Genomic DNA, 17,437 nt, shown 5'->3' on the forward strand with positions numbered 1-17,437 from the left:
ATGCGTCTTATAGGAAAACTCATGACAATTTTACGTACGCTTCACTGAATATCTAGAAAACAGAGAGGTGCAATTAATCATAACTTCTTTACAAGGGAGGACAAGGGAGAATTTTAAAACAATTTGATTCGGCTAAAAATGGTCCCCATAGAAGCTATGCGTAGCATTGTACCCCCCACCCCCCAGATTGCGTTTTTGCGCGCACTATCAATCATATGTCAGTGTGGACAAACTGCAATTGTATTAATTATACTTCGGTTGGAGTAATATTGAGAGTAACAGAAAGGTTGGTAGGGTCCGAATCTACAACACTTCTAGGGTAAAAAGTCAGTAAAAAAACTCACAAGCACACACACGCGCGCACGCGCGCACGCACGCACGCACACACACCACCCTTGTCACGCCGAAGACCTAGCAGGTCCGATTCAGCACATGGGTATAATGTGTGAAACCTATTTCATGTGACTGCCGTGATATTGCGCACCACTCTCCACCTTCCCTCTGCACACTCACAAGTACGCTCACGCACGCACGCGCACACACACATCACTACCACCACCACCCTCCTCGTCCTGAAAGTTTTTTTCAAATGACTTTAGATTTCGGGTGAAAATGAAGTGTGTGCTCCCTCTTTCTAAAATAAACCGCAACTTTATCTGGCTCTGAACACAGGCAGACACGCATTAATAACAGGAAATATATAATCTGATAATTTATATAAATCGACAGTAAAAATCAACTTCCACTGATCATAGATGTTTATTTTATCAAACGCCACGCTCTGACAAACTTGACAGTTTCCCCTTAGAAATGTCAGAGTCCGTCTGGAAATGTTTACTCCACGAACTACCTTGGCCACCCAGAACTTTATTGATTCGCTTGTCGCTCAAGGTTTTCTTTACTTTAGGAGCCCGTAGCAAGGCTACGCAAAACCGTAAACAAGTAACGTGCGACAGTCCTTCGACTTACAGAGGTCATTTGTGAAACCTTGAGACGTAGAGGATATGATCAATGGTTGTAGCTGTTATACATATCGCCGCAAAGCTATCGTGTTGACTGATATGAATATACGGGCAGTGAACTGAGGACCTCGGTGGCTTGTCCTTGCAATGGCGTCGTGTCTGTTGGAACGTGCTCACGCATTAGTGTTTTTCGTCAATGGCCGTAAGGTAAGGTTAACAACATGCATGCAAGGATGCATCAAGATCGTGTGTAATATTTGCACTTATACATTATATTCCAGGCGTTGTTGTTGCAGTTGGGTTTTTTTCTTACCTTGTAAAGGTATGCCCAGCTAACACGCGACGTTCCCACAACGTTATGTTTACGTCAGGGTTTGGTTACGTCGGGAAATGACGTAACTAGGACGTTATTAGAACGTCCTAGGATAACGTCATATCACAACCTTGCCACAACGTTACACATTACGTTCTCATTACGTTCTTGCAACGTATTTTTCATACTTTGGTGTAACGTACTCGTAACGTTGAGAGGACGTTCGTTTCATACATTTTGTTTACTTGACCTATTAGAAGATGTTTTCATTTGCAGCTGACCATCTAATTAGTTACCAAGACGATATTGAATCTAGAACAACTTTTGAATAAATTTGTCTTGTTTGCTTTGTTAAATGCGTTCAACTGAGGAAAATATATAACTTCACGTTTGAAGGTTATGAGAATGTCATTTACAGACGTTGTCACAACGTTACAACTTACGTAACCAGGACGTCGCAACAGCGTGTATGTCAGACCAAGGTGCAACGTTCGCATAACGTTGGGAGGACGTTCTGTCCACGGCTTGCCAGCACTGACCCGTTGGAAAATCATTACATCTTAATCTCCTCATCCCGGAGCTTACTTGATGGACTATCATATTTAACAGGGTCGAAGCATGTGATATTTTTTTTTAAAAATTACCATATAGATCTATCTCTTCAGTATATAATGAAGCTTATTCATAGTATTTACTTTATTTTTGTTTCATACAATTTATTATAATATTATACACTCTTGTGCTCTTGACTTCACTCATTTCAGTGAAGTTATGAAACATGTTTCCTTCTATCTTTTAACCCACAAGATCCAAATTGTGACACATTGCACATGACTTCTTCATGTGACGTCATTGCCTGTGCGAGTACTTTCCCGCTCGGTGACATCACACTTCTCGCGCGGCTGCCAGTCGTACAGGGTTCTGTGTCTGTTCCTCACTTTCAAAAGGGGCTCATCACCATAACAGTGAGTATTTTGTTTATTGTTTTGTTTAGATTAGTAAATTATATGTATTAATTCAGAACGTACTCATTGAGAATATTGAAATTGACTCTTGATTAGATCTATTTACTTGTCCTACTTTTTACACAAATCCGAAATTCACAGCGTCATTTGATATGTGTTTTGAACTGCAAAAATCGGAGTTCTGAATTTCTAAATAACATATTAATGATCACTGACATCAGTTTTTCATGAAATCACCAATGATATTTCTGAAACTTTGCCGATGAACCTAGAATCGGCTGGGATGTTTTCGAAAATACATGCTAACACTAAGTGCGTTTAAAATTTCCGCCATTTTGGATTCTGAGTAGTGTTTACATACCATATCGTACGTGGATTCAGGGCAAGCGATTTTATTCTTTGAGTGTCTCTCTTTCTTTGAATAATATTTACATAAATATTGTCATATTGAGTGTAGTATACCACATTTGAAACCGTTACTTGTTACACGAGTGTTATTAAACGTAGGCATGACTGTCGCATGCTCCAAGGCTGTACGGAGGGCTAGGCCCATGTATGTAATTCTATCCTTCAAAGAGGCAAGTCTAGATAAGAGGACATTCCTGTCTTGTGAAATACCATTCCCCTCCCTCTCCCCACCCAAGTGGTTATCTTTTCTCATACGCTTCTCTTGCCATAGTTGTCCGAAAACTTACTATTTCATCATGTGTATTCCATTGTCAGCAGCGAGAAATGCATCATTGATTTCCCCGTATATCTTAGAATCAAATTACAAATGGGCTTTGTCACCAATGCCAAGGGTCTGGATAAAACGAAACGAAAGATATTGGGCATGAAAACGAACGCTGTGCTCGAAAGACTGCGCTTGTTTGAAATGAAAGCAAAGAAAAATTCCGATTTTACACCACGTAGCATTTTCGGAAATTTTCAGACTTCTAGCCGTCTAGTCATTGCTTACAATGGCTCAATACGCTTTGAATATTCAGGGGAAGAGTATCGTAGCAGGAAATAGCAAAATTAGATGCGATGCAATCATTTGATAATTCATAAAAAAAACTGTCGTGTCAGTGCAGCGTGACACCGTGACTGACACAAAATTACGCAGAACGACAGCGGTGATTATCGGCATTTCTGGCTTCTTCCGTCAATTAAAATGTAAACGATAAAACATATAACAATACACAGACAGTCAGAATAATTCTGATTACTTACATCTCTCTTTTATGTACAAAACATCCCTAAATCAAGGAAAGTGTGCTCTCAAAATCCGATGTACCCATGTCAGCGAGGCCGCCATTTTGAAAGAAATCGGCCCACGATAGTGATGTCACACGTAAACATCGTTGCACTTGTTAGGCAATTTCTTGGAGGTGAAGCTCGGTTGAACAAGAGAAAACACAATGGCCATATCATTCCGACTGCACTTTGAGCATCGTGATTTATATTTTTTGTTCAGAAACTTTATCATGAAAACTAATTTCAGTATCTACATATATCCTTGTTCAACATCATATCATATGTGGATATAGGGTATGCGTTTTCATTCATTGAAAGCTTTTGATTGTTTGAATATTTACACGGAAAATTGACTCGGTAGGTGTACTATATGATCTATCACAGTTTAAGCCTCTACACAACCGTTAGAGGATCACACGTAGCCATTACTGCAACATGTGCTTTAGTTCCTGTGATGTGCAATATTCAATATGCTGGGACAAATATTGCAGTTTCATATGAACAGGCTAATAAACAGCGATTTAATTCAAATTTATATGTAAAACTGATGACATTAATGAGAATGATTTGTACATTTTCTGTGTAATTTTATAGCCGTACGCAGATCCACGCGAGTGCAATTCTCGCACAAAACCGTCATTTTTCAAAGCTGCCGAAAATATGCGCCTGAACAACAACAAACCAAAACAAAACAAAACAAAACAAAACAAAAAAACACTTGGCATTCAGGGTGTTAAAAATGTAACGGCATGTTCTAATCTTGTTCTTTTGAATAATATTAGGTCTTAAAGATAAACTACGCTGTATTCTTTTTTCAGATGCACGCTGCCGCTGGGGAAGATGAGAAAGTGCAAGTCTAGAATGAAACGTTTCTTAGCAATGTATTATACTTGAATAAATGGTTCAGTGTAAACAAAAGAAGCGTCTCTGTTATTTGTTACCAGGGCTCAGAGTAGACAGTTTCGAAAAATCCAAACCACACATTTATAATTGCCGAAATAAGTTTTTTCGAATTTTTGATCACTTGACCTTTTTTCAGCATTCGTAATTTAAATCTAATAAAAACAACAGAAACTATGACTTTTAGCCCTGGATATTGTTATGATCATGGTGACAACAACCTAGAAACCTAATAGAAATATTTATCCTCAGACTGCTGTACCTTCTGAGTACGTATGTACCCAATAAACTATAAATAACGTTGTGACAACGTTATGTTTATGACGTCGCGCGGACGTTATTTTTGGGTCGTATGAACGTAGAAAATAACGTTGTGACAACGTTGTGTTTATGACGTCGCGGGGACGTTATTTTTGGGTCGTATGAACGTAGAAAATAACGTTGTGGGGACGTGTTTTCGACTCCACAAAAAAGACGTAATGGGGACGTTATATGCTGACGTTCTGGGGACGTAAACGTAACGTTGAGACAACGTCCTCAAAACGTACTTTTGTTAGCTGGGTGTGACGGTATATTTTGTTCCTGTCATCAAATACCTACAGGATTAATTTGTAGTGCACTTTAAACACTGATGGTATCTCTGACGCGAGTACTCATTAAAACTTTTCACCACTGACATGCACTGTGTTGACTAAAAATTTTGACTTTACAGTTATAATTGATTATATCATGTATTCAAGAGCTCATGCACATTTGGGGTAATATGAAGATGGGCGTGCAGCACTCACTGGCATTGACATTGATGGAGAAACGATATATCAATCCATTGGTATTCTTGTACGTGTTCGATATGTTTGCATCTGACTGTAACCGATACAACGATATTGTTACCCTAATTCATCCCCATGACCCAATTTCTATATGAAAGGGGTGGTGTGAAACCCAAATCTGGTGTTCCCCCTGCTGTGATGTTGCTGAACTATTTCTAAAAAAACATCAACTATAGTCACTCATTTCATGTGGTAGATGTTTCAAAGATGTTTTTGCGTATTGTTATTGTTTACCACAAAAGGTGACAATGTAGTATTGTTGCTAGAGGTGTCTTACAGGATCGGGTGGTCAGGCCAATGCTGACACCTCATCAGTTCCCAGCTGCGCAGATTGATGTTCCTGCTGTTGATCACTGGATTATTTACTGACCGACGCCATATAGCTTGAATATTGCATGGCATAAAACTAATCTCACTTACTCACTTAAACCATGTTAAAAATGTATGTATGCATTCTGTCTTGGATACATTTTTCTCAAGAGGGACACACTAAGTCCAGTCTGCACATGGGTTGAGTCCAGAACTAAATATACTGACAGTAAAATATATGATAGTTAATGATTTTGTGTTTTGTTTGTTATGAAACATCCTTCATAGGAAAAGGTATGTAAGCATATTAAGAGAAGTGCATGTCCAAATAAAAATGTAGGATTGATGGTGTCTCAAAGGCAAAATGTTTCATTTTCATTTTGATTCATTAATTTTCTTGATATTACCACCATAGCACAGATATGAGTAAGTGAGTTTAGGTTTACATCACCTTTTAACAATATTCCAGCAATCTCACAGCAGGGACACTAAAAATAGGCTTCACACCTTGAACCCATGTGGGTTCTCGAACTTGGACCTTTGTCGTGACAAGCAAATGCCTTAATCTCAAGGCTATCCCACCAACTCAGCACAGATAGGATTTTACTGGGAAACAAGGAAGAGAACTTCTTATTTCTTATGCAATGCATGACTTTCCCTTCAGGTGACAGAAGAGAATGCAGACCCAGAAGAGACATTGTTGCACTATCTCAGGAAAAAATGTATCCATGCCACTATGCAAGTCAGCAATAATGTTACACAGTGGAGTGTTGGCAGGGAGTAAGTGCTCTGTATACACTCACAAAAACACTCACACATACAGCTTCTGTTCTAAAACAGGAAAACCCATGAACTATTTTGCACACGATACATTTTAGTTGGCAGTGGTATGGTTAGAATGAATACACTATGAGGTGAATGTATTGAATATGAGTATTTATTTATGAATGAAAGTTACATGTACAGAAATTAAGATAACAAACATGAACGATTGAAACTTTTCTGTGATAATTGTTGTAAAGTGTGTGATTTCGCTATTTGCAACATGCAGTGGGACCAGTTAACAATGGCTGATGATCTTCCTGATGATCTTCTTATAGCTGTCATTGTTTCATCTAATTTGGAAGTGACTGGAAGTACATGTAACATTCTCTCTGCATGACTTGTTGCAAGCAGAAACATGTGTGTGCTCATAAGTCAGTTATGTCACAGTTATCATATAAATGAGCTATAGTAATGCAGGTAATGCAAAATTAACTCATTCATCCTTTTTTATGGGGTCAGGTTCTGTTGAATTTATCTGATACTGAGTACCTGTTATGAAAATTGCTAAACAAGTATTTTTATTACTTTCTAGAACTAGTGGTATTATTGTACAGTGCAAAATTTTGATAGTGCAGCCAGATGTATAAAAAGCCATGTTGCACCTGGTGAATGTACTGAAAAGCTAAACAAAATCGCACCATGTAAAGAAAACAACCTACTAGTTTGTGTGCCTGGGTTTTTTTATATGGTGAAAACCATTAGCCTGTCTCAGTAATAATTTTTCAGAATACAGCACTCTCAAACACTGGGCCTCAAAGTATAGTTTTCCTCAACACAGTACTTCCAGAAATTGTCTTGAAAATGTAGATGATGTAATGATGAATACTTTTGTATTTGTTTGCCTTAACGAGCACAGTACACCTGACAGGTAGCAAGTATGGGTGTGGTGAGGGTGGGTGCGGTGCCTGCACCATCATGCTGTCTCGCTACAACCCTGCTGCTGATAGCATCCAGTATCCCTGACAACAGAGTATCTCCAACAGTTTGTGCTAAATATATCTATGATTTGGGTAGGACACCAGGAAAATAATTATGCATCTGTTTTATTTTCATGATATCCAAACTTAATTTGAGAGGGGTAATATCTCTAGAAGATATTTACTTCATGTATATAGGAATACACAATGCATTTCAGAAAGTGTTCAGATGAAACATGTTATATTTGGAATTACATCTAGTCAGTTAAATACAAATTCTACTACTATGTACCATTCGTGACCTTGTGTGCTGACCATTAGGTTCCTCACTCTAAGCATGCTGGTTCAGATTCCAGATGAGACAAAATCCTCCAAAATACAAGATTCTGTACTGTCCTAAGAAATTGCAATTCCATATATTTACACATGCCAGAAAAAAACCCCACAAAACATGTGGTATACCAGTTGTCACACTTCCTGTTTTGGTGAAGTTTTAACCTAGAATGTACTAGGATTTGTACTTACTAAAAAAGTGTAATTCCAAGCATAACCTATATATATTGGAAACCATTTTTCAACATGAGACTGTGCCTTTGATGTATAAGATTGGAGAGATACCAGATAGCTCATTGGCATGAGATCATCATACTTCCCTTGTATAGCTGCATGTTTCAGTCAATTTGAAGAAACAGGAAGAAGAAGTCAAAGGTGTGCACAGACACAGTTACAATATAAATATCATGGTTTGGATTTGCATTTCTAGACATCCTGGTCACATCATAAGCAAAATCACTGGATTGCCTGTTCAAGATTTAATTATTTAAGGATTCGCCATATAGCTGTAATAGCTGGTCATAAAGTTGATAAACCAAATGAATTTGTTTCGAAAGAAATGTATAGTGAATAAGATTTTCCATTTCAGGGATTTTTTTAGACCAGAGGAAGATATTTGACCCAAAGTCTGCAGCAAATGTCAGCAAAATTATAATATTGATGTGTTCAGGTTGAACTCGACGCAAGAAATATGCCAATATTAGCATTATGCCAATATTCTGATAACTGCAATGTACTTTCCAATGGTAAATGTGAACATTCAAGTAACCAGTTCTCCTTGACCTTCTATCCACTATGCTGTGAATGCTTGCCTGACCCCAGTATGTTCTGTCCATGGCCTGGCTGTCACAACTGTGGAGGGTGTGGGGAGTACCACCAGGGGTCTGCATCCAATACAGGTGGGTTATGACTGCACTCTATAAAGGAGGATTTTGACTGCACTCTGTACAGATGGGTTGTGACTGCACTCTATACAGGTAGGTTGTGCTGCACTTGATACAGTAGAGTTGTGACTGTGCCCGATACAGGTGGGTTGTAATGCACTCTATACAGGTGGGTTGTGACTGCACTTGATACAGGTGGATTGTGACTGCACTCTGTACAGGTAGGTTGTGCTGTACTTGATACAGGTGGGTCATGCTGCACTTGATACAGGTGGGTTGTGACTGCACCCTATACAGGTTGGTCATGCTGCACTTGATACTGTAGGGTTGTAACTGCACCCGATACAGGTGGGTTGTGCTGCGCTCGATACAGGTGGGTTGTGACTGCACTTGGTACAGATGGGTAGTGCTGAACCTGATACAGGTGGGTTGTGATGCACTTGCTACAGGTTGGTTGTGCTACACCCTATACAGGTGGGTTGTGCTGCACCTGATACAGGTGGGTTGTGACTGTGCTGTACATGTTTATAGGTAGGTTGTGCTGCACTCGATACAGGTGGGTTGGGCGCCACTTGATACAGATGGGTTGTGGCTGCACCCTGTACAGGTGGATTTTTGAGTATTGGGTTGTTTGTTTTATTTTATCACTTCATTGCAATGTTAAACCAGATATCCGGTACTGATGTTGTTTTTTTCACCAGCTAAATGAACAAATCAGCACAACAACTAAAATTTTCCTATCATGTATATTTTCACTATTTCACAGTTCAAACCATTTTCAACATGAAGGTAATGTTGGCAGTGAGTTAGGTATATTTTTTTAATGCAATGTGATGTAATTCTCTAGCTAATGAGCTAAGCCCTTGGGTTATCTTACTAGTTATATTATGAGTGCTTCAAGGTACTGGTGACTTCTTCCTGTAGGAGCGGCTTGTGAAGAACCATGGCACACAGTGTGGCTTCTGTACTCCAGGGATGGTGATGTCCATGTATGCTCTGCTGAGAAACAACCCCAAGCCACATCTAGAGGACATTGAGCATGCATTTGATGGTAGGCAGTCACCCACCTGAGTTCATCACAGTATTAAATATAACAGATCCTTTAGTCTGCTTGGCTCAAAAGCAAACCAATGAATTGTAATTGAACTTGAAAACTAATAAACATATGATACTCAATGAATTGAAGATCATAATCAAAACATCATGGCAATTTTGTGACTTTTTTTGCAGAATTTATGTCCTAAAAATGAAAAGTAACAAACTATCAGGAAAATATTTACACAGTTCACTATAAATGTTCCAAGGGAGGTGTGCAAAAGAGTAGGTGTTAGTGGACAAGAGCTGACAAAGTTAATGATTCTTTTACCTGTGCTATGCCATCTCAGTCCTTTCTTGCACACCTGGAAATTCCTTTTCTCTGAGTTCCTCCCTCCCAATAAATACTGAACTGTGTCAAAATTCGGATGATGATTTGTCATGACTCATGTCAATAGGCAGATGGATTGGTTGGGTAGCCTAGTGGTTAAAGTGTTTTGCGGTCTCACCAAAACACATTCTTATGATACTGATACTGTATATTTTACTTACAGGTAATCTATGCAGGTGCACTGGTTACAGGCCTATTTTGGATGGTATGAAGACTTTCTCAAAGGTAGCTGGTTATGGTCAGCTGGTTAAATCTGTTAATTATTGATCTGCCCTTGATCTGATTAAAACCTACTCTCTCACCTTACCCTTGTCTACCCTGACCAACTATTGATCAATCAGTAATGATCCTCATGAGTACCAACTAGGGGTAGCTGTTGCAGGGTACACAACCTTTGAGATAGCAATAGTCTGTTGCAACATACTATTGCATTACCGCTAGTCTAGTGCGACCAGCTGTTGCAATACTTTTACAATTGAATTGTTTTCTCCTTGAATTGTCTCCCTTGAAGTCAGTTCCCAGATGAATAGACATACTGGTAAACACATATAAGATGATCCGTGACCTGACAAATGACCCCAATTTGCATACTTGGGAATGCCCCACAGAACGATCCACTTGAAACAAGAGGGAGACAGGTTGTCTGATAAATATCGAGAAGTTCATTTTCCCCGTGCATTTCACGCATGAATTGTTATAGCACACTCGATTTGGGAACAGGTACAATCCCAACGAATTGAATCAACACAATATACTGAGCAAATATGTTTAGGACCACCGAATCCATTTCACGAAGCAAATGACATTTTCCTGGTGTTTTTGTAAGAAAATTGTTGAATATCTAAAATGCTTGTCAATGCCCCAATCATCTATTTGTCTTTGTCTTAACTAAAGGTTAGCGTGGAATATCAGTATCTTATGCCTGAAATTGCAGTCTTATCATTCGAAGGAATATGCGGTGTTGTTTTAATGGGTAAAGTTGACTTTTCGTCTGCTAAATATTAAATAGATAATAACAACATATAGTTAATTGTGTTTCATTTAACTTTTTAATATGTTAAAAGCTATCTGTTACTGAATGGTGGTGGCTAAATCAGAGTAGCAAGGGGGAAATATTTTTATCCCATAATTTTGTTCCTATTTCTCTGTACGGGCTGATTTTCGTCCATAATTCTGCTGGTGATCGACCGGGAATACATGTCTTGGAAATTTATATAACCGGTTCCAGAGAAATGGTTCGTATTCAAACAATATTTCCAAATTTCTGTCATATTTTTATTATGGCCACCAAAATTGTGTACAGAAAACTGAAAATACCTTTTGACATTGATAAGTCAGTGAGAAATATCTTTGTACACAAATTTGTCGGTTTGGGGATTACTCAGTACCAGACTCAGTAGATTTATCAGTGACACAGTAGCGAGACAGGTTTTAATCAGTAGCAGTGTTGATTTCATGTCATGGTTAGCATGTATTGCATATGCATAATCGTCAAGCTACCTGTAGCAGCCAAGTGTACTCGCCCCATTCGTTGTACCTACATTAAGTAAACAGTTAAAATATAAACTTAATGAAGCTGCAAGTGTGCACCCAAGCACACTTAAAACCCACTTTAACTGGAGTGGTGTCGTAGCCTAGTAAATATAAATATCACTCACTGCGCTGAAGACCTGAGTTTGGCTCGCCAGATGTGTTCAGTGTGTCAAGCCCATTTTTGTTGTCCTCTGCCATGATTTTACCAGAATTTTTCCTGAAGTGGCATAAAACAATACTCATTCACCTACTCAACTTATCACAATTGCAGGAGTATTGCCAGAGGAGAGAGAACTGCTGTAGAAACCAATTGAACGTTGAAGAGGTTTCCAATCAAGTAAGTTAGAGATCGAATAACTAAAGGAATCTTGATGACAAATGTATTTATAGTTTAGTTGTCAATATCTGTTTTAGGCTGACAACATGTTTGTTATTTCAGGATGTGTATGAGAATGATACATCCCCCAGGAGTGAGTTTGCTCCATATGACTCTACACAGGAGCCCATCTTTCCTCCAGAGTTGCAGGTAAGTCCTGGTCATGATTCTACACAGGAGCCCATCTTTCCTGCAGAGTTGCAGGTAAATCCTGGTCCTGACTCTACACAGGAGCCCATTTTTCCTTCAGAGTTGCGGGTAAATCCTTGTCCTGACTCTACACAGGAGCCCATCTTTCCTCCAGAGTTGCAGGTAAGTCCTGGTCATGATTCTACACAGGAGCCCATCTTTCCTGCAGAGTTGCAGGTAAGTCCTGGTCATGATTCTACACAGGAGCCCATCTTTCCTGCAGAGTTGCAGGTAAATCCTGGTCCTGACTGTACACAGGAGCCCATCTTTCCTGCAGAGTTGCAGGTAAATCCTGGTCCTGACTCTACACAGGAACCCATCTTTCCTCCAGAGTGGCAGGTAAATCCTGATCCTGACTCTACACAGGAGCCCATCATTCCTGCAGAGTTGCAGGTAAATCCTGATCCTGACTGTACACAGGAGCCCATCTTTCCTCCAGAGTGGCAGGTAAATCCTGGTCCTGACTGTACACAGGAGCTCATCTTTCTTCCAGAGTGGCAGGTAAATCCAGGTATTCCCCTGACTCAGAAACCTTGCATATTTATTGCATGCTGTGTTAAAACATACCCAGGATGATTTTGCATATTGGTCCATTTGATGCAATGGCAATTTAACCATTTCTCATGATTTTTCCTTATCCTTACTCATGTTTAATTGCTTATCTCTTCTTCCTGGCGAAGGTAGTGGAACACCTGAAATCCCTTGAAGTTCCCTTCTAAAAGAACCAGACGTAAAATTCACACTCACCCATGAGTTACCTCCCCTCCCGCGCACATGGTCAGCTGATCGGCCATGATACTCACTCTCTCCTTATTGCCCGATGAGGGCGGCTGGAGGCACCCGGGGTCCCATATACAGCGATAAGTCTTTCATTCTTTTGTTTTTTCTGACTAAATTTGTGTTGTATGTGATTTTTGGCTTGTATGTATATATATTATACAAATTTGTGTTTATTGTGCCTTTTTCTAACACGCATTTCATCAATTAAGACTTAGTCTCAGTTGATGAAATCATGTTTTCACTGCAGGTTAAGTCTGTCGCCGGTTAATCCGCATTTACTTTGCCCGACGTATAAACCTTTATGTTCTGCTTATACTCGTAAATTTTGTATTAATTTGTCTGAAGCAGAATTCGTATTATATTTATGGTCTGTTCACAGATGTGCTAGAGAAAACGTCGGCTCTCATTAGCCATGTCTAAATCTGGTGAAATAAAATCGGGTAACCGTTTAATTATTGATGCTGAGATTTATTCCAGCGATATGCCAGCTGTATCTCCGAGGTTGTGTCCAGGGTTGGGCGAGTCCCCTAACAAGACTCAGAAGAGACTGTCTGTTGAGGCAGGGCCGTCACAGCCCAAGAAAGCCAAGTTTTGACCGGTTTATGGCGATGAAGGCAACATATCCGCAGATAGAAGAATATTTATGTCACCTACAACACTCCAGAGGCCTGAAAGGCTCTACATTGTCTTCATACTTGGCAGCTGTCAGCTCAGTTGTCACCATGGAAACGGGGACCAAGCTGACTAAAGAACCCAAGTTACTTGCCTTGCTACGCTCCTTCAAGTTGGAAGATCAACAACTTAGATTTAGAGCTCCAGCATGGGATCTAAACATCGTACTTCAACATCTCACAAGTGATGCATACGCGCCATTTGATCGGACCTCATTTGAACTGCTAACTCAGAAGACACTGTTTTTACTTGCCTTGGCTACAGTGGCACAAATGTCAGATATTCATGCTCTAGACTTCAACCACACGAGCTTTGATGCAAGTTATCAGCAGACAGCTCATCGGGGTCTATGATAGGATTTTATTGCGAAAAATCAACTGCCAGGTCAACTGGATAGACAATTCCACATACTGGCACTATCTTCAATCCCTAGACCCCATGATACTCAAGATTTATCATTATATCCAGTCAGAGCATTGGAGATATACATTGCAAGTACCAAGTCTAGAAGACAAAGTTTCAAGTGCCCGTTTATCCCTGTACCTACTGAGACACTTACGGAAGTATCCCGCAACCCTATCTCAGTGTGGATCAGAGCTGTTATATTGAGAGCCTAAAAATAAAGCAGCAGGATTGGAACCTCCGCAAGCCACCAACCCACATGAAGTCAGAGCTTTGGCGTCTACACTAGCGCTACATGGGAATTGCTTGCTATCAACTGTAATGGGGGGCTGCTTTTGGAAGTGTTTGCCAACCAGTGTCTACGAGACATAGCCACAAAAGACGTCTCTGGCATTCATCAGTTTGGGCCTCTAGTCGTTGCTCAGCAACTAACGGTTCCCTGAAGGCGCTGAGTTCACTCATCCATTTTACCACGTGACTTGTGGAAGCCAGATGCTTTGCGGAGTATAATGGTGGAAAGTCCATGCACACGGCTTAAACAGACTAGCATGAGTGATTATGACTCTGTACTCGCAATGAAGATACTTGTACACGAAGCGGGGCCGCAACTAGTCTCGATTGCTATATCTTGACATTTAGTTGCATCAGAAACTTGCAGGATGCTAGTTACTTTTGATGTCATCAATTGCCAGTCAATGAAGTTGTCTACGGAAGACAAGTTCGACTGGATGTGATCCCCCATAATCTACAATGAATATTAGAAAGGACAGGACCAAATTATCGCCGTTACAAGTTCCTGTTAAGGGGGAAAATTATTGGACATAATCTTGTACAGCCAGCAGAATCCAGCATGGTCTGACCCACCACCGTTTCCGTTGGATTCTGTATGCAATTACACATGAGTCAGGATAATGAAAAATATGTAGTTTTCTGAATAAAATTGATATTTTATACTTATCCTGACTCATGACGAAAGCGCTCCCAGTTGCTCCTGACAGACACACAGAATTCTCATATTCTCGTGTCGGGTGATTATAGGAGAGAGTCAGTATCATGGCCGATTCTCATTATCCTTCACAGTCACTATGGTCACTCTATCATCATGGAGTCGTCATTTCGTGAGCAGCTCTTGAGCAGGAGACAGTCTGATGCAAAGTCAATTTTCTAGACAAAGGAAGAGTACTTCTGTTTGATTGAGGAAGGAAAGGTTGCATCAGTGGCTTATAAGAAGACATTTCGCCAGTATTACATTCTTGGGAGGTATGAGATCTTACAGTGTGGTGACATTGAGAAGTTAACCAAAAGGAGAACATCAGAGTCTGCAGTAGATTATTTCAGTCATATTGATGAGATGTTTGACATTATAAAACGTGCCCACATATCTACTGGTCATGGTGGTAGGACAAAATGGTGAAAGCATTAGTGAAGTATGCGAATGTCACACATGAAGTTATTGAGTTATTCAAATCCCTTTGCATGGTGTGTCAAAAGAAGAGAAAACGAGTTACCACTAAAGGTGTAGTCGTGAAACCTATAGTATCCAAAGATTATTTGTCCAGTGGACCTCGTGGACATGCAAGCCACCAACCCACATGAAGTCAGAGCTTTGGCGTCTACACTAGCGCTACATGGGAATTGCTTGCTATCAACTGTAATGGGGGGCTGCTTTTGGAAGTGTTTGCCAACCAGTGTCTACGAGACATAGCCACAAAAGACGTCTCTGGCATTCATCAGTTTGGGCCTCTAGTCGTTGCTCAGCAACTAACGGTTCCCTGAAGGCGCTGAGTTCACTCATCCATTTTACCACGTGACTTGTGGAAGCCAGATGCTTTGCGGAGTATAATGGTGGAAAGTCCATGCACACGGCTTAAACAGACTAGCATGAGTGATTATGACTCTGTACTCGCAATGAAGATACTTGTACACGAAGCGGGGCCGCAACTAGTCTCGATTGCTATATCTTGACATTTAGTTGCATCAGAAACTTGCAGGATGCTAGTTACTTTTGATGTCATCAATTGCCAGTCAATGAAGTTGTCTACGGAAGACAAGTTCGACTGGATGTGATCCCCCATAATCTACAATGAATATTAGAAAGGACAGGACCAAATTATCGCCGTTACAAGTTCCTGTTAAGGGGGAAAATTATTGGACATAATCTTGTACAGCCAGCAGAATCCAGCATGGTCTGACCCACCACCGTTTCCATTGGATTCTGTATGCAATTACACATGAGTCAGGATAATGAAAAATATGTAGTTTTCTGAATAAAATTGATATTTTATACTTATCCTGACTCATGACGAAAGCGCTCCCAGTTGCTCCTGACAGACACACAGAATTCTCATATTCTCGTGTCGGGTGATTATAGGAGAGAGTCAGTATCATGGCCGATTCTCATTATCCTTCACAGTCACTATGGTCACTCTATCATCATGGAGTCGTCATTTCGTGAGCAGCTCTTGAGCAGGAGACAGTCTGATGCAAAGTCAATTTTCTAGACAAAGGAAGAGTACTTCTGTTTGATTGAGGAAGGAAAGGTTGCATCAGTGGCTTATAAGAAGACATTTCGCCAGTATTACATTCTTGGGAGGTATGAGATCTTACAGTGTGTTGACATTGAGAAGTTAACCAAAAGGAGAACATCAGAGTCTGCAGTAGATTATTTCAGTCATATTGATGAGATGTTTGACATTATAAAATGTGCCCACATATCTACTGGTCATGGTGGTAGGACAAAATGGTGAAAGCATTAGTGAAGTATGCGAATGTCACACATGAAGTTATTGAGTTATTCAAATCCCTTTGCATGTTGTGTCAAAAGAAGAGAAAACGAGTTACCACTAAAGGTGTAGCTGTGAAACCTATAGTATCCAAAGATTATTTGTCCAGTGGACCTCGTGGACATGCAGTCAATGGCCAGTGGATCACGTAGGTGGATCATGGTCTATGGAGACCACTTTACTAAATTCTGTGTGCTGCGTCTGCTCACCTCCAAACTCGTCAGCATCACCAAAGGCATCAACACAAGACACATTGCCTGAGGCTCAGCATCTTGAGGTACAACATGCAAACATCATGTCATGTTGGAAGAGAGCTGCTGATGGTATTCTAACACAAGCTGAGAGAATGATCGAACGCAGTCGTATAATCAATGTTGCTGCTAACCCTGGAGACAATGTGACTGTCCCCATTCCCATGGTTGATCGAGGAAAAGGTGACCCACGCAACATTATGGGCATGGTTCTAGACTGAAGTGAAGATGACATTTACAAGATCGGTGTGCAGGTAGGTGTCCTGAAAGGACGATATTCACGGAGTCAGTTAGCCCTTTGCCCCCAGAAACTTTACACTGTCAATGACATTTCCACACAGAAAGAAACTGGACTAAGACATGCAGTCCAAACAGAATCCAAATGTGGTGGACAAGGTTATACAAGGAGTAAATGCTCCAAAAGTGAGTGTAAATGTTACAAGTCGGGTGCGTTGTGTAACAGCAGGTGCCACAGCAGCCTCAACTGCCAGAACAAAAATTGTTGATGATTGTTATGTACCTGTTACCATGATTGTTTTCCATCAGAAGTA

The 17,437-nt window shown here is 40.2% G+C and overlaps 1 protein-coding gene across 1 annotated transcript in view; it reads left to right on the top strand.

The window, feature by feature from the left end:
• The first annotated feature begins 8,406 nt into the window (after nucleotides 1–8,406).
• The window catches only part of LOC137294115 (xanthine dehydrogenase/oxidase-like), a 38,059-nt gene continuing 29,028 nt past the window's right edge, over nucleotides 8,407–17,437 (top strand). The window contains exons 1-5 of the mRNA XM_067825071.1: nucleotides 8,407–8,489; nucleotides 9,399–9,525; nucleotides 10,064–10,125; nucleotides 11,705–11,770; nucleotides 11,873–11,959. Coding sequence (XP_067681172.1) covers nucleotides 9,450–9,525; nucleotides 10,064–10,125; nucleotides 11,705–11,770; nucleotides 11,873–11,959 — 291 coding nt within the window. The 5' untranslated portion in view covers nucleotides 8,407–8,489; nucleotides 9,399–9,449. The remainder of the gene's footprint in view (nucleotides 8,490–9,398; nucleotides 9,526–10,063; nucleotides 10,126–11,704; nucleotides 11,771–11,872; nucleotides 11,960–17,437) is intronic.

The sequence above is a fragment of the Haliotis asinina genome, chromosome 8 (assembly GCF_037392515.1).
Source record: "Haliotis asinina isolate JCU_RB_2024 chromosome 8, JCU_Hal_asi_v2, whole genome shotgun sequence".
In the NCBI taxonomy this organism is placed as follows: Eukaryota; Metazoa; Mollusca; class Gastropoda; order Lepetellida; family Haliotidae; genus Haliotis; species Haliotis asinina.